The 18,530-nt window shown below is 46.1% G+C and overlaps 1 protein-coding gene across 3 annotated transcripts in view; it reads right to left on the bottom strand.

Annotated features, from left to right (window-relative positions):
* Nucleotides 1-18,530, bottom strand: part of LOC149359429 (uncharacterized) — a 215,525-nt gene that overhangs the window by 126,851 nt on the left and 70,144 nt on the right. For all 3 annotated transcript variants that reach the window (XM_089571655.1, XM_089571656.1, XM_089571657.1), the window contains exon 2: nt 8,262-8,376. In XM_089571655.1, coding sequence (XP_089427781.1) covers nt 8,262-8,346 — 85 coding nt within the window. In that variant the 5' untranslated portion in view covers nt 8,347-8,376. The remainder of the gene's footprint in view (nt 1-8,261; nt 8,377-18,530) is intronic.

Below are 18,530 nucleotides of genomic sequence, written 5' to 3'. Positions count from 1 at the left end.
GTTGAGATGGATGTGCCCGAAAATCAGGCGGATTAACCCCTGAGCAGCCTTTATTAAGGTAGCCGAAAGTTAGGAAGCTATAGAGCCGGCAGGATGGATACAATAAGCAAACAATGCTCACAAGACCTCTCTGAAGAAAGAGAGGGGACCATGCTTAATTAGAAACGTATTGAGTCACCCTATCCGCCCACCAGAAATTGCTTGTGAGAAAATGCAACAAAAAAGTATGCACAACTCACAGGCAATGCCGAACCGGCTGCTATAGAGGCTAAATAATAAGAAGACAAATTTTGCACCAGTAGATTGGTGCTGTTCTGTGGACAAGCGGACAATAACTATTTCATCGAACCCTGGTAGCCAATCACGTCTTCTTTGGGCCCCTCCTAGCAGAGAGGCTTTATCTGCGTACTGAAAACTATAAAGGTGAAAATTCTAATCGGAGACCAGCTTCTTTTCGATGGCTTGCACCGAACCAACAGAAGCGAAACTGGCGGAACCAGAAGGGCACAAAAGAAACGCTGATCAACCTTTAAAAATCGGAGAGGTGAGGGCAGCGGTCTTTTCATCCATAACGAAGACGTCACGGCAGGATAGAGTTAAGAACAAGATGTTCACGATGCTGCCAAACGAACAACTGCAACAGCTTGAAGCCATAGCCGAGGCATGGAACGCGGGGGGAGACGAGTCTACGCAATGAAAAAGAGCCAAAATCGTCTTCGTCACAAAGCCCTCCAGAGGGCCTAAGAAGACACGCAACCTAAGACCGACTGACATGTCTGACTTTAGACCCAGAAAACGTAAGGGAGATGTGAGCCTAGAGAAACAACGTTAGCTACAAAAGTTCAACGAATCGGTCGATACTACAGTAACCATGCTGAGACTCAGGTGCCGACGCAAGACGCCGTTCTCGCCATAAACAAAAAAATGCAGAAATATTCACGTTTCCACCAAAATATAGTGGTGTAAGCCCGTGGCTGTCAAAAAGCGCTGGCATGAAAGTTTCATTATATGGCAAGATTCACGCCTTCCTAAGGCAGAACATCACAATTTCCGCTAAATCAGCGCTACCCAGCGCGGAAAACTTTTCTTGAGGTCTGGTAAAATACTACTAGATGACACAAATATCCTCATCAGAGATGCAACGGAGTGAAGCAAGCGCTGAAAGTTATTAAAAGGGAAGCGATATTGCATCAGAATTGTTAGCCATTGTAAAGCTTTTTTATCCTATCCTTTCTCACAGCTGCGCAAATTGCGGCGACGCCCTTTCCGGCAAGAAGTGCGCCGCCTGCAGGCATTACACCTGGTGCGTGAGGGAAGCCTGCTTGTAATTTTTAAAAATAAAGGTTTGGAGGTACAGGGTAGTTTTTGTTGCATGCCTGAAAACAGGAAAAACACAATAGCTATTAACGCACTTGTCTGAATTCCAACAGTTAACTTTCTAGGCATTAGCGGTAGGCGGTTAATTGCAATTAGAGATTTGTATCCGGGCGTTAGTATTAGGTAAATAGCCTATAAAATCTCGAAAGCGCCCGTACTTTTCGCCTCCGTGACTCAACAAGTTCGGGTACTTCTCGCTCTATTACTAAATCGTGCGTTTCCAGAAAGCGCCGTTAGCTCTCTGCAGAGGCGCGATTTTCGAATTGCATGAAAATGCTCAAGTTTGTTGAGTCACGGAGGTGAGCCATATTGTGTTTTCTAAATTTTAATACGTTATTTGGCTATTACTAACAGCCAGCTACAAGTATAATTGCAATGAGGCGACTATCGGTAATAGTCAAAAAGTTAACTGTTGAAATTTAGTTAATAGCGAGAAAGTTAGTCACTAGAATTTAGTTAAGCGCTTTACTAGTCCATTCGATTCAATGAATTTCTGGCACCCACCAACCCCGGCATTTCTATGTTGCAAAAAGGTTCTGTTTACCTCAAACCACGTTTTTCTTAAATTAGTGGCGGGCTTCTCTGTAAACCTAATATTCTTTAATATAATTAATGACCGCGCAGGCAACTAGAGGCCACTCGTTAAATAGCCTTTGTACGTAAGCTGCTATAATGATCATGGAGATGTTAAATTCATACCACGCATGAAATGGAAAACTTTCTGTGGTATACTCCATAAGCACTGCCCTATTTGGAACGGAATTGTGGCATTTCGATACTACTCCAAATAAATTTCGCATCTGTATTTTTGAACCCAGAGCAATGTGTTCAAATGATTTATATCCCCCAGCTAAATGAGCACCGGGAATGTGGGGGCACTGTTACAGCCGCCGTCGTCGCTTCGACGGACGTGGATGTTGCGACGCGTGCCTGTTCTTTCAATCTTCTCAATCTTTGCTCTCACATCTTTCAACTCTCTTCTGTCCGCACGTGGCAGCGACTGTGGCTCAGCCCGAGCCAGTGGGCAGGCCCGTGCTCTTTCCTTTTAATCGTTCCTTCCGTCGCAACAACAACAACAACACATTTTCACCGGAACAGCGCGCACTAAGACACGGACAGAAGGGAGACACGACACACACTCCCTTCTGTCCGTGTCTTAGTGCGCGCTGTTCCGGTGAAAATGAGTTACCAACTTGCCCAAGCATCTGTTTTAACAACAACACGCTGTTGTATAAGCAAGCAGCGCTTTTTGAAAAGCTGCAAGGCGGATCCACAAGATGTGGCGCTGCTCCGTTGAAAGAACGGAGTTCGTCGGCTAGAACAGTTGAAGTTTTAAGAAAAAACGGCTTCGCCGGCTACCTACGCGTTCGCGGCACTATTATTAACCGCATTTTATTTCAGAAGTTTTTAAAAAGCATTGATATTTAAGTCATTCGCGAAACCAGAATCTTTCGCCTTGAAAATACAGAGAATAAGCTGGAACGCTTGCTACAATGGCTTCATGGAAGCAAGGAGCTCAGCTGGGCTCTGCAAACTTCATATGGAGATTTTCCAGAGTAGCAGCTGCCATACAGGCTTGATTAAAAAGTTTGAAGAAGGTATAGCGCTTCTTCCAGATTTGCTCGCGTCTTGCCACAGCATCGCAGGTCGATGCAAAATGAACAGTGAGCTCCGCGCCGGGCTTCGTGCTTCCAAGGAAACTTTATGCATTCAGGCTAAAACTGATCAATACTTTGAGCGTGCCCGTCTTTCAAAAAGTGCCAACAATATTCAGGCATGACGACGAATGTAGGCATCGAAACACAACACAAAACGAAGAGGACACCATACGCGCTGCCTCATGGTACACAACATTTGCTAAGATCACATTTTATGTTGTTTTACATATGAAACTTTTTGCCTTTCAATATGCACGAAGATGGGGCGAAGGAGGAAGGGGGGGGGGGGGGGGGATGCTGTAGCTTAACAGCAGTTTGAAATTCACAGAATTATTCATGGCGTCCTTACCCGTGAGACGGCAGTCTTTAATTGCGGATGTCTATCTCCCATAAGTGAAGCTCACTGCGCTTCTCTTGCGATATTCAACGCGCATTTTTCGTTTTCATAAACGACAAATTCATTTCCATTAGCACAAAATATAGCTTAATTGCAGCTTCGTCGTATCTTTGTTCCCATGTACTTCGAACTGTGTAGCCATCATACTTGATTTCCCTGTTAATTTGCTGTTGGCGAACGAGCAACATTTGACCGCCGTGGTAACTGTCTGTTGCCTCATGCCCCTCCTGACTCAATGGTGAAGCGGTTAAGCCATGCGACACGGCCCCGACAGGTGGCAGTTTCAAATAGAGCCCCCGGAGAGGCTTATGAGACCCAGGTTGCTCTTCCCGATTATTTAATTGACACCTGCCAGGTCGGACATTTTCCTAAAAATTCAGAGCAGGTTGCCACCTGCCAAGGTTGGCAGGTCGTGATGACCTCGAAAGGTCACGTGACACAGATGGCAAGTGGGCCGTCTCCTTGGGCTCATCGCATTGCCGATGACACCGGATTTCGTGCTGAATCGGAGCCTTAACGCTAGCGCGTTCTAAAATTGCAAGAAGGCTGTTAGTGGTGAACGTCGAAGGAAAGAGGGCGCTGGGAAGACCATAGAGGAGTACTCGTACAGCGCAGGACCGAAGAAGTTGATGGGCAGTCGCAAGAAACGGGGGCCTCACACGTACAAACTGTATAAGCACCAGAAGGAAGATGAAGGATTGTACGTAAAACTGAAGACGGATTGAAGAAAAGAAAATGTACACCTAATTCTGTCATTAAAAGTAGCGGTGTGAGCATAAAATGCGTCATAAGAAGCTTCTACCACATTCTATGACCGCTTATTCATGGCTGAAGCCGCACTCAGAAAGTGACTTGGTTTATTTGACTGCTGGCTGCTCCTCAACTTTCGCCGTTACTAAGCTTTGAGCTGAGCAGTCTGCATGGCTTCCCGGGCTGCTTTTGTGGCTTGAGGAGCCACTGCCATACGCCGTTCCTCTCGAAGCCTGATTGCGTGCTTGACATTCCTTGCCACTCTACGCGCTTTACGTGCTGCCGCGTTCAGTGCTAATATTTTATGTGCTAGCTAGAGGCGCAATCAGTGCTGCTTGCTGCTTTTGCTATCTTGCGCGACGTGCCATACACTCCAAAAATTTTTATACTCTTAAGGGTCCAACGCTCCTGTCCCAAGGTTAACACCCCTTCAGGGTGTTCGCCCGCACCATGAGGATGTTCGTGGAAACCCTTAGGGTGTTCATGAACACTGTATGGCCACAAATCAATACCTTAAAGGAGTATGGCCTGACACACCATTTTACATCTTTTTTTACACCTGTAAAGGCGCGAATATTTTTTGGTGATATATAGCATTCGTGCGCTCTTCTTCGCCTTTGGCTGCGTGTTAGGCATTCTTTGTCACCTTTTCACCTTTGGGTGGGGCTGCATTTTTGCCTTCGTGTGACGACTTATAACCCTTTTATGGTGAAGTATTTTTTCTGCACGTTACCATGTTTCGTAGAAGTTCGTTGCATCTTCGACCTGAGGTTCACGGCAGTTTCTTTACTTTGTTCGTCCGAATTTTTCAAGAATGGTGGCCGAAACAAATTTGAGCCTTAAAATCATTACAATGTCTTCCCTTTAGACGAGCCCCGAACCGCAAGGGCAAAGGTCACGGAAGGCCCAAGTAAAAAAACTCACACTGTCCATCCCGCCTTGTCAACATCCTCACTAGCCTGCGGGTCAAGGCAGATGATTCGCACTAGACATATTATACTAGCTACGCCGCCGTCGTACAGCAGAGGAAGATCCCTGAGAAGATATTTCTGCAAAAACTGCAATGTTCGTTATATATGCTCATTAGGGGAGCAGAGATGCACCAGAGCTCATTGATCAAACGAGTTCCTAAAACTCCGCTTCGAAATCTGGTTATTCCTAGTGGTCATTTCGCCAAGGCTGAAAGACGGTGGCTCCGCCTATGAGACCGTTAGCAAACTGGAACTCTTTACTTCGTTCTTTGTTGGCATTTGAATGGTCTCAACACCGCAGGTGGCATGACAGTCTGCTAACTTGCAAGTTCTGGCTAAATGAGAGCGCCAGTTATTGACCGAGGAGTTCCATGAGAAGTTTCGCAACTTGTAGAACCTAATAACTCTGAAGCTGCACCAAGGTCTGCAGGCTTGCTTTTCAGTCCTTCAAAACAATTCCGGAAATCCGCTTTCGCTGCTTTCAGAAGCCATTACCGGTAGCAATGTTTACAGAAAATAGTCCTTCATTCTTATGTTGAGCTATAAAAGTCGCTTTATTCTAGACCATACTACTATCCAAGGGGTGATCCGGCTTGTTACTAGGTGATAATCTTCACGGAGTCCAATTCCAAACAGGGCTAAGCAGAATGCTCACCTTGTGGCCGCTGTGGCGCTATCTACTGAAAACGGCACCAATCACCGGACACGCCCCAGGAGCGGTGGTGACACACGAGTACTTAAGAATATATTAGAATTTTTAGGTCGAAAAATGAACCCTACTAAATTTGTGGACCACGAAGATAAAAAAGCGACACACTACAAAAAATAGGCCGCTTGATCGGCTTTCGGCTTTAGTCAAATGCAAAGCAGCACGGAAGTACGGTTTTTCTGCAACGCATCTACCCCTCCGAGCAACGCAATAGCATTTCGCCAATATAGGCGCGAATAGCGCGTGAGAAACACATGCGCGAATGGGATTCCGTAGGAGGGATAGGCAGTAAGCCCAGGTTTTCTTGGTCCCTCAGTGGCAGAGGGGTGAATTGCTTCCGGTGCGAGCCCCGTCTCTTCTCTTTTTTGGAACGAGGTCAATTCGTAGGCCTAAATGGGTCGCCTATGTCACACAATCTCAGAGGACCCGTTTTGGTTGGCTGACTGTCTTTTTCACACACCATCACACTCATTCTTCGCGAATGACACCAGGCAGCGTTCGGTAACTTCACACAGCTCCTACTAGGAACAACTGACCCGGAAATTCTGCGTAGTCTTCGCAATGTAGCTACAGCAATAAATCGGCCGAGGAGATGCCCTCTTCCTATTTCAGGTACGGAACAATACCGTCGCTCTCGCTAGCCTTTCTCTTTTATTGCACTTTTCTCTGCAGAATAGAGTAAACAATATACATAGAAAAAAAGTGGTATTGCCCACGGCACCGATGAATATATGCGTTTTCCTCGGTATATAGGCTAATGAAAAAAAAACTGCAGAACAGCACAAATGCATTTGTTGGCACCACAGAACACAATCGAAAGCTGATCTGTCGTTGGTTTCGGTGCGAAATATAGCGCTCTTGTGTCACGCGTGGTTTCACACAATTGCTGTTCCATCAAGCGCAAGCAACCCCGGAATAAGTCGGAAAATGCTCCAGGATACAATAGATTGACCGGGCGCCAGTTTGACGCCACCAGTTTGACGCCACCTGCTGCTAAGAGGTGGCCTTTAGCCTATTAGTCTGAAGTTTTCTGTAGTCCATGACTTTCTGTGAGATGGCGTTGCGCACACGAACAAGCATACACAGGAAGGAGCAGAAGACAGAAAAAGCGCAGAAAGTTTGCGCTCTTTCTGTCTTCTGCTCCGTCCTGTGTATGCTTGTTCGTGTGCGCAACGCCATCTCACAGAAAGCTATGCACCAACTCGCCCAGCAAAAAGTTCTTCTACGTCCATGACTTGTTTCCACGAATAGGACAAATTATAGTAATATTTTTTTAAGTGAATGACTCCTATTAGCTCACTTTGTTTCCTGATAAGACTATAAGGACCAGTAATGCAATGGACCGCAATGGACCAGTAATGCGGCTAGATTAGCATGGCAAGAATTGGAAGCAATCAGATATAGTTAGTTTAAAACCGATAGCGGAAGCAGTTACTCAGACCGGATGCGGATGCTCAAACCACTAAGCAACTGCTGCAGTGCGGCCTTGCTAACCAGCAGCATAGTCGAGGGCAGGGATAAAAGAGCAGAAATAGTCGCTTGATCAGTTACAAGTGGTTCACGTAACGGTTAAACGTCCCTGTGGCGTTCGCTACTTCTTGAACAGGTTAGCCGTTCAAATAAGTTTTTGTTTTCCAACTAGAAACAAGAACAAAGGCACTGAAGCGGAAGTTGAAACCAAGGACTGGAGTCCAGACCCAGCAAAGCCGTTCAGCCTTATGCTCGTAGACACTTCAAGTTATTCATTGAAAACTTAAGCTATGTGCAGTAACGACCAATCCCTCGGGTAGTAGGCCAGCGCAGAGCTGTTTATGTTCTAAACAAATTATAAATAATTAAACAGCAACTGTATTTGGCTCTGTTGGATGCCTTCTCAATCAATCAGGCTCAAAACTAAAATTTGCCTTTTTTGTTTATGCGCTTGGGAGAGAGGAAATGAAATGAATTGTGATCGGCTCTAGTTAGGACTATTTTATGAGGTATCGTTCATGCTCCTACATAATAGACAATGTGAACATGTAGCTGGAGCGAATTTGAAGTTAGTGCATGTGTTGCCTGCGTGCCCACTTCGTCTTTCTTTCTGGTTTATGGTTCGGTTTAAGGGGTTTAACGTCCCAAAGCGACTAAGGCTATGAAAGACGCCATAGTGGAGGGCTCCGGAAATTTCGACCACCTGGGGTTCTTTAGCGTGCACTGACATCGCACAGTACACGGGCCTCTAGAATTTCTCCTCCAAAGAAATTCTAGCCGCCGCGGCCGGGATCGAACCCGCGTCTTTTGGATCAGCAGTCGAGCACCATAACCACTGAGCCACCGCGCCGGCGTCTTTCTTTCTATTGATACTATACTCACCCTGCTGCTGGATGTGACGACTAAACATATTATACTGGAATACTTACTTGCTGGAAACTGCAGGAACACGCACAGGATCCCCAGGCTTCTTCGGGAAAGGTGCCTGCGTATGCTGCACGTCGTGGCAGCCATGTTTCCGCCGCACCTCTCCTCTTAAGAGCACTGCATAAGAAAGAAAAGCGCCGTCGTAAATCCAAGTAGAAAACTATAACTATTTTATTTCGACTCATATTAGGCACGTAATTTACCCGCACGCAACACGCTTTGAAATTCAGAAAGAATGCGTGCCTTTATTCATCTCCTATTGAACTAAAATGGTACGGAGATTGCTGCCTAATTGAATCCATTAATCTGGTTCGGCATATTACATCTCTTTTAGTTTCTGTGACGTGGTGCTGTCAACAAAAGTAAGCCTTGAATCACGTGTTTTTACAACGCGTCATTCGCTTCACACTTTGCTGTTCACCGGCCAGCTTTCGGCGCATTTTAAAATCGAAACCGTTACCGACCATGAACATCCAAAATTCACTCCTCAGGCTCTCTTGCAAAGACCCAGCTGTTGAGGAAGGAGGCCTTTTCGAAACGCAAAAAAACACAGCGGGCTGTCGCAAGCTGCTGCCTTACAAAGTCATCACAACCACCCGGCTTATCATGCGATTGTTTGGGCAGGAAACCTTATGTCGAAATCAGTTTAAATGTAAGATTTCTTCTCTGACGTGACTCTGCTTCTTTGTTACGGTGATGTTATGTGCATGCGTTTGTTTTCTGGAAGCGCAGCTACCAGTACTTCGGTTGCCTGTTAGCGCAAGCGAGTTGTATAGCATTTATTCTCAGGGAACGCTCAATTAAAAAACAAAAAGTAAACCTTTGTTTCTCGGTGTGGGTTTAAAAACAACTGAATTTATACAAAAATGAATATATCTTTCATAGCGAGGGGCAGTGAGACGAATGCAGTACTGAAAATTTCTCGGTATTATTGGCAGACATGCGCACAGAAGAAGCATAACACCGCTTCTCTACCGGGCTGAAACCTCTGCCATGCATTCTTCTTATGGAGTTGTTACTACGCATAATCATATTTGACCCATTCCAGGAGTGAGGTGGCTTGACCTGTGGGAAATCACGAAAGCAGTTTGGAACATGGACTCCTGAGAAGTGCCGAATTTGTAGTTTGCACGATGCTTTCCTGCTTATGCTGCTGAAATTCTAGGGAGAAGGAGAAGGCATATATGCTGAAAACATGCGCTGGAAGACCACGTCGAAGCTTATTAAATTGCTTAGTTCTTGGTTAAGCAGACAGGCAAAACGTTACGTGTTAAAAACAGATTAAAACATAAACCTTAAGGGCTGAAATCTACAGTATCAGGTCGGTTCAGAAGTAAAGTTCTGGATCAGCTACTGAGTGAGGCAATCCTCTCTTGTTTCAGGCGGAATTGATGAGTCGGCAGATTTGTTATGAGCATTAAAAAGAAACTCCTAAGCTGTGGCCAAGATAACCAGAGAAAAATGCTATAGCCGCCGCGGTGGCTCAATGGTTATGGTGCTCGGCTGCTGACCCGAAAGACGCGGGTTCGATCCCGGCCGTGGCGGCGGAATTTCTTTAGAGGACAAATTCTAGAGGCTTGTGTACTGTGCGATGTCAGTGCACGTTAAAGTACCCTAGGTGGTCAAAATTTCCGGAGCCCTTCTCTACGGCGTCTCGCATAGGCTGAGTCGCGAAACCCCATAAACCGAACAAAACCAGAAAATTGCTATCAACAAAGAGAGATGGAAAAGGTCAATAGCATTTCCTTTTCCTGCAAAGTTAAACATAGAGCGAAACTTGAGCCCTGTGAATCTTGTGTGATGTATAAGATTCCTTTTCTATGTGAAATGGCGTACATAGAACAAACCGCGCGATGTTTGAACATTCGCCTTAGGCAGCGCAAAAATGACCGGTCCTCAGGGGAAAGTCCACCCGTCCGAGAATGCAACAACTGCCGTCCTATCGTTCAGGCGACACGGTTCCAGTGTTTTGATCATTTTCTTCTTCTTAACACCGATTCGTTAATTGACTTTTTTTTGTGCCTTTCTTATCTTTTTGTATTTAAGAGTTCATTCCCTTTTCAATAAACCACTTGTGAAAACAGCGCCACTCCTGTGGTCTTCCTGTGTTTTCGTAACGCCTGCGCCACTTATTCATCATGAACTTAATCAGCGCCGCAGAAAGTCGTTCACTGCTGCTTGATTGCACAAGATAGGCTAACTACTGGTGATACAGAAAAATTAAACACAACGAAAGCACCACGCTTAGGACAGCGTTTAAAAATGGAATCGTTGCTTCATGCTATCTCCAATGACGCGGCGAACAATTAGAAAGCACGACAATGGAGCGAATTCAGATAGTTTGCCATCCCGCTTCGGCCTGCTTGTAGGAGAGAGAGAGAGAAAGGAATTTTAATGAGGGAAAGGTGGAGAGGTCGGCCGGTGGTAACATGGCCCTGGCCTGCTACTCCACACAGGGGAAAGGGAAGAGGAGAAAAGGGAAAGTGCGAATGAAGGCTGATGATGGCATAATACAATGAGTTTCACGGGTGATGTCTACACACACACACACACACACACACACACACACACACACACACACACACACACACACACACACACACACACACACACACACACACACACACGCACACACACACGCACACGCACACGCACACACACACACTGGCTGGCTGGCTGGCTGGCACTCGCATCGCGGTTAGTAGACGCACATAAAACTCATAAAACTGGTGTCTGCAACACAAACACCGACACATGTCATTAACCATGTAGGTTGTGCACAGGCGGTCACAGACGAGTATCCAGGCCTGTTTCACACAAAAAGTTGAGCAGGGCCTTTGTCACACGGCACCAATCAGAACGTCTCGTCCTGGCGCCCAGAAGAGTTTCCTCAGAGAGAGGGCGAGAACCCAGTTGTTTCACGGTCGCCTTCAATGTTCTTCTTTCAGCAGTATAGTTCGGGCACTCACAAAGAAGGTGTCCAATAGTCTCTGGAGTATGGCACTGTGCGCAATTTGGGTTACTTTCGATGCCGATCTTGTGAAGATAGTGTTTGGTGTGGGCAACGCCAAGCCGTAGCCGGTGGAGTAAAGTCCCATGAAGTCGCACCACCATAGATGGCAAATGTAATCGTGAGCCAGCGTCAAGCTTACAGACGCGGTCCTGTTGATGACTCGAATCATGCCAGTGCGACTGCATTGCCGCTTGCATTAAATGCGCCAACAAGGCTCCAATGTCTGATCTAGAAAAGGCTATCTCAATGAAAGCACCATCACTATGTGCCATCCGAGCCTCGGCGTCAGCACGCTCGTTTCCCGCTATGCCGCAATGGCTCGGTATCCATTGAAACTTTATGATATGGCCGCGGTGGAAAGCTTCGGCTAACAAAAGCACAATCTGTTGAACCAGCTGCTTCCATGCCCTTGGTTTTACATAAGTTTGTACGACCTGCAATGCCGATCTCGAGTCGCAGAATATAGTCCATTGCTGCGCTGGCTGGTGACCAATATAAAGGACGGCTTCTCGTATGGCTGCCAATTCGGTTGCCGTAGAGGACGTTTTGTGCATGAGCCTGAAACGGTGACATGAGGCATTTCCTGGCACTGTCACCGCTGCAGCTGAAGAAGTGGTCGTCACGGATCCGTCCACGAAAACATGCTGGGTGTCAGTATACATAGATGTAATATATGACAGCGCCAGCTGTTTCAGTCCGACTGTTGGAATGTGCGTCTTCTTTGTTATCCCTGGGATTGGTCCATATAGATGGTTTTGGTACTGCCCAAAGTGGCACCTCCGCAATCTGGTGTGGCGCGTAGTTCGAAGGCACCGCACTGCGCTGCATCCAAAGGGCTCTGGAAAAGGCTGCATCTGGGCGCACCGCACTAATTTTGGTCAGGGGGTGATGACGATGCTTGTAGGCAATCGTCGAGCTAGATTGGATGTTAATAAGTACGTGCCCTTTACCTGAAATCAACTTTAACCCGGGGAATTTCTCCAAGGGGAGTAGTCTTCCAACTTTACCACTAGTTCAGAAGAGCAATGCCAGAAATTTCGGCGTAAAATACGAAAACAACGCAGCTTAGAACACTCAATACACGTTCTTTTGCCGCAGGGGACTTTACTCAGGGATCTGTACCTTTCTTTTCGAAGCTGCGCAAATGGCTGGCGTCCGCTTAGGGGACCCGATCACGCACTTGAGCAGGGCAACTGCATGTTCGTAATTTTTTGAAGACCCTCCTCATCATCGCCTCTTATGCCTTTAGTTCGTCAAAACGACTCAAAAAGACACTACGCATTGGACTTGTTGTGTTCCCTTTTTGCTCCACAGTTCATAGCTTTAACTCAAAGGCTCTCAAATTTCTTCTTTCGATTAGGACCCGACGCAGCCAGAAAACCCGATTCTATCGGCTAAGTGGTGTAGCATGTACACTGCATAACCTCCATCGATTTGATCCTTAACAGAGTACTAAGCGCTCCGTATGAATTACACATTAAGACCCAACGCAGCCAGCAAACCCCGATTCCATTAACTGATGGGTGCTGTCGCACGTACAGAGCGATACCTCCGCTGATTTGGTCGTTAACACGGTACTAAGTGCTCCGTATGAAATACACACTGGCCACCATCAACGCTCTCTACGTTGCCTAAGTACACAGATGAAAAGAGAGCACTTCAAATTTCGGCTGGGCAACTACGTTCTCGCTTCCCTTCCCAGTAGACTCTCGTGGGCACCTCAAAGGAAATCGAAAAAGTTCAGCGCTTAGTGAAAGTATCGGTAGCGGTGCAGTTTTTGTGTGACGCGAACATAGGAATGGCGTCTCCGAGGGGCGTGCGTCTTTCTTTTAATCCCGCTGTTTGTAAATGTCTGAGTGCGGAGTATGGGCGTGTGAGTGCGAGCTCTTGTGCATTTGGCCTTGGATGTTGCGCTTACATGTGGCTGTACTTTGCCATCCCAATTTCATTTCCTCCCCTTTTCGATCGTTTCCCTTCCCCTCGTCTCGAGTGTGGAGTAGAAGGCCAGAGGTTCCGGCCGACATTTCCACTTCCCTCCACACGACAAGTTTCACTCCCTAAACCATCCCAGCTTCAGGGCACTCCCACTTCCAAGCGCGAGAGCGCAATAAACCTCTCGAACGGTAGTCGTAGTTGCAGCATACTAGTCATCTCATCCACCAACCACACTCTCTCGCGCTGCTCAGCCCACGGGTATGCGCGTAAGCTTGGAGGAACAACCCATTATAACCCATAACGGTAAAGAAATAACTGATCATGATCATCATAAAAAAAAATAAGGAGTGTGACGTCACACGCTTAGCCTCCACAGGCCATCCTCCTCTGCGCTGCCGTGTTTCCCTCTTGTGGATTAGGCCCTCCAGAGCTGCTAGACTCGAAGCCAGCTTAGTTCGTCGTGATTGTTAGCGAACGTTCCCGCTCCGGCTGTTCGGGCACTCTGGCGGAATGCGTAGAGAAGTGGCATAGAAGTTCAGCATATTGTTTTGAAGCCTTAGTCGTCTGATTTGCAATTGTGCCTAATTAACGGTACTTTTAGATGCACTGGAGAAACGTGCAGGTAAACTTTTTATCAACGAGTTCATCAAGAGAACTAATACTCCGGACAGCGTTCTTCCGAGCGGTTTTTCCATCCCGGCAAGCAGCATTCCATGGTGGAGTCGATATGACCAAACCGCTCTTCGCGAAACCCACGGACGCAAATGCCTGACGGCCCATCCGGGAGTTCAATAGGATGTGCGGCTCAAATTTCGAGCGCCGGCATGAAGCAGCGCAACGAGCGAAAGCGAATTCCGTTATGAGCGACCGGTGCCTTGTCACGTGAGGCCCGCTTTCCCATGATGCTTTCCATTTTATTTTCATGAATAGAATTTAAAAAACGTCACTTGACGCTGTCTCCTAGTTTTTTTTTTTCTTCATGCGTGTAAGCGTTAGCATTGCGCGCAAGCGTCCGCGGAAGTTATAAACCAAAAACGCAGCGCTTCAAAAAAAAAAAAAAACACACCGACAAATTTCTTGGAATAAAATATCGAGAGCCAATGGCGACTGGAACAAGTGACGGGATCTGCCCGTATTGTAAGCTGAATGATCAGCAGTACTAGCTGTTTCGCGATACAATTGAGAAATAATTACGCAACCCATATTTGGTGAATGGTTATCTGACGACCATGATGAGAGGTTCGTTGGAAAGTACTAAAGAGTTTAATGGTTTTACGTAGTGCCAGTTTCTTGCATCCTGGCCCTGCCTTATTTACGGTGAGGGAAACCCGTGCTTTTCGATTTAATCGCTACTATACTGCATTTTCCCGCTACCTCAAGGTTGATGCATGTGTGCGAAACATTTTCAACTGCATTGGACTGGTTTTGAAAGTGTAGTCTGCCGATTGGGACGTACAGAAGGGTGCACCATGATGTCGACGTTCTAGTCGTCGAGCAAATATGCCAACATTCAGAACAGTTCAGAAGGCACTATTGAGTTGAACTTTGGAGGCTTGTGGCGACGTGTTGTCGCTATGCCCCGCCAAACCTGATTCCTAGAAAACGAAGCTAACGCAGGGCTCAATGCACGCACGGGCATTGTGCCTCGAGTTGGCGTATGTCGGCAGGGCAAACAAAGCAGAGGATGTGTACGGCACACCGTCAACGCTGATCACTACACGGCAATGAGAGAACTAAGCCAACAGTGCTAGCGGTGCGAAAGTAAAAAGCATGCGGTCTACCTCGCCGCCGAGAGTTTTTTAGAGCATGAGATAATTTGCAGGGGCAGCGTAGCACATTCCAGGACGCGTTCTGTTGATGCTGCTATCCACAATTCTGGAATCCGTCTATATTCCTGTTTCATGAAGTGTTCATACGCTTTTTGTCTTTGTTGTTAACGACGCGTTCAGCTACCTTCTCGTGTTGCCGTGCGGCAAAATGAAGCAAGCACTGTAGATTAGTCTAGCGCTTTTGTTGGTCATTACACTCACTTCTACGCTGCAACTTCAACTCGCCAATCATTGCGTTCAAGTAAGCACGCCGCTCCGTCGATTACGATGACACCTGCCTACAACCAAATTAAAAAAAAAATAGAGCAACTTCGCTTTCCTCGTGAGGAGCAGAGTGGCGTATTTTTAAATGATGTTCAATTAGAGGATAGTGGGGCGACAAGCGACAAAAATTTCCATGTCGTCGCAATTATTTTTATCTCAACATACCGAAAAGCACACACTGCCGAAATATTCCACACCATCCTGACATCACGCTCACCAAACGTGAGATGTGTAACTTAGTAGGAAGGTTGTTGATTTTAAAGAAAATTCAAGCCTCAGCATGTCACGTTTTGCCCTAGCGCATGGAGAAATATGAGGCAGTGCGGCGGACACAATGAGACGCCCTTTCAAAACCACTATATTACTCAACCTTCCAATGAATGCATACGAAGTTGGTTCCATAGATATATAGACCATCGATACGAGGTTATTTTAAAGACAGGCAGTGTACTAAGAACCGGGCTCTTTTTTGTTCCGTGGCTAACTACAGACTACACAGTTCTACCGCCGATCACTGCGCGCAGCCTTTCTAGCCGACGATTTCAAATTCCTCGCCTTGGCGGCAATTTTTTTCCCCTCCGGTGTCATAGTTGTTGTTCTTTCGCTCAGCCATGTTGAATGTATGTACGATTTGGTTCGATTCGTAGCGAGCCAGCATGAGGTATTTAATGTAATTGTAGGCAAGGCCAAATGGAGCTTGCTCCAATGTTTGAATACGTTGTAGAAATAGGTGTAAGAGGTGAAATAGGACAGAGTGCAGCGCTTTGGTATGCAAGACTCTTTATACAATTCCTGCTTTTCATATTATCGCCGTTTTTTTTACCCCTCTATGCAAGGTGCTTTTGAGAACAACGAATCGCTTCATGGAACGGGTGCTGCTAGCGTCACTCCATAAAGTTCTTGATGCTTTATGCGGGCTTAACACATCCACTGTTTGCTTTTAGTACACTAAATTACCGCAAGAGCGGAAAACATGGGTAGAGCTTTAGAGGAAGCAGTAAAATTAATGCATTTGTTGTAGTGTCAACACAACAACAAAACGTCGTGCTTTGCCGCACACCTGGCCTGCTGCTAAAATAATTCTATCTTAATTACTCGACAAGTAAAGCTTCTTAAACCGTGAGTAAGTTGATAGCAATAACTAATAGTAATAATTAAACCCATTCGTAAAAGTAGGACGCCAGGCTGGCTGAGCAGCACTGTTTTGAAAAGTGCTGCGTGCAGAATTTTGCGCCTTTCTACCGCTTCCTCGTTCACCAAGGCTCACTTCGCAGTTCTTTTCGGTACTTAGAAAAAACCAATGCAGTCAATTGAAGTCAATCTTAGTGGACATGTTGCCGGTCACACCTCACAAAACTCAAGTTAAGTTTTTCTCATTTAAAAGTTAGAGGCTAACAAACAAAATATCGCGTTTGGCCGCCTGTCGCATTTTGCCCCACTCTCCGCTACGTCATCACCATCATCAGCACCAGCAGTACACTAATAACGTCCACTGAATTTCCATGCTCTCTAACCATACGACATAGCAGCTGCAGCCACGTTATCCCCGTAAAGTGCCTGTTCTCGTTCATCTACTCGACTAACCGCCGCCCCCTGCTGCGCTGGCATTTTCATAGTATCTATTTTATTACTGTGGGACCATCAGTGACCTTACCTTCGCATTACACGATCGGTTTATGCACTTAATAAGCTTAATTTGGGCTAGGATATGAGGAACTCGCGTTCGACTCAAAGTCTGCCCTCTCAGATTATATACGTCAGGTTTATTTCCCAGATATCAATTTATATTTGTTTTCTGATCGCAGGAATTTCCGGATCATAATCAATAGTGGAATCAGTGCGATGCAAGCGAAGGTTTCAGTGGTGGTGGCTTGCCTATAATCGTTTACCACATACCCCTTTAGAGCTGTTTCATGCCAATGGCATAGTGCATGTCTAGGGAACCTGTAGTGAGTTCTAGCATCCCCAGTCTTCCCAGAATAAACTAAAGTGAAAAGCGTCCTTATTACGCTCTAGACGAGGTTCATGGACACTTGTTTTTTTCATTACGAGTGTCCGGAAATGCCATATCTAAGAACCTGTTAGAGGTAAGAATGAAATTACCAGGCGAAGACAGGCGAAGATATTATTACAAGACAGCAACGCCGCTGGCGTTGAACAAGTGTCATGAAACATAGGCTCCCTCGTCGTTCTCTCCGAAAAGACCAAGGAATAGACAGAGAGGGCTTTGTTTCTCTCTCCGCTGAATGCTTTAAAAGGCGAGTTCTGTCGCGCATATTTAGCGACTGTGCAAACAGAATGTTCTTAATGCACTCACACAAAAGGCGGCAATGGAAAAACCGATTAATCCGCTTTCCTTAAACGTCATCGATTCTGGCGAGCTAGGCACGGGGATTCGAAATGCGAGTCTCCCTTGAGACTTTCGTCAGAGCCGCAGATGGAGGAAAATGGAATGGCGAGTCAAGAGAATTTCTTTTCTTTGAACCGACCAGACCGCAGGTGCTTTTAGCCGATAGCGCTGAAGTAACTGAATACGTTTTGTGAAAACGTATTTAAGGACAGGAGGGGTTTTCAGAGGTATATATTTTGTCACTTTACAAACAAGTTGAATAAAGAACATTTCAGCCGCCAAAGTTAAGGGAATCGATTTCAAACGGACTTATTTGACTAGAGGCAGCGGCAGTTCGCAGAAAGCAGCAAACTTCTGGCACTCGGTGATAACTCTGTGAGCTGAACTAAGAAAGAGTCAATGCGTATGTATACACGTGCGTATATGTCGACAATGGTAACTGTGAAGCCGTTAAAGTGCGATGTTGCACAATTCCAAAGTGAAGGGTGTGACTGGTACGGAGGTGCGAACTTTCTGCAGAAGCTCTATTGCTTTCCTATGCAGCTTTATCTATGAGCTTGGCTAGGTGTCAATGAGTAATAGCTCCCTTACTTCATGTAGAGAGCAACCCGAGGCAAGAAATTTTAGAGTTCACTGTTCCCTCATCATTTATTTCCTAAAGGGACGAAACACGAACCGGTTTTTTCCCGCTGTTCTCTTCGAAATTGCTGTAATTTCTTGTGTCATTGACTAGAGTAAAAAAAGACTGTAGTCAACGTAAGCAAAAGGCCGCGCCGAATATATGGAGCATACGAAAATTCGTATTGTGAACACACAGATGTTAGCTGGTTATTTTATGTACAAATATGGAAAACTCAGCCAATATGACGATGTGAACAAA

The sequence above is a fragment of the Amblyomma mixtum genome, chromosome 2 (assembly GCF_055824585.1).
Source record: "Amblyomma mixtum isolate Tamu chromosome 2, ASM5582458v1, whole genome shotgun sequence".
NCBI lineage: Eukaryota > Metazoa > Arthropoda > Arachnida > Ixodida > Ixodidae > Amblyomma > Amblyomma mixtum.
This window is presented reverse-complemented; position numbering and strand designations above follow the sequence as displayed.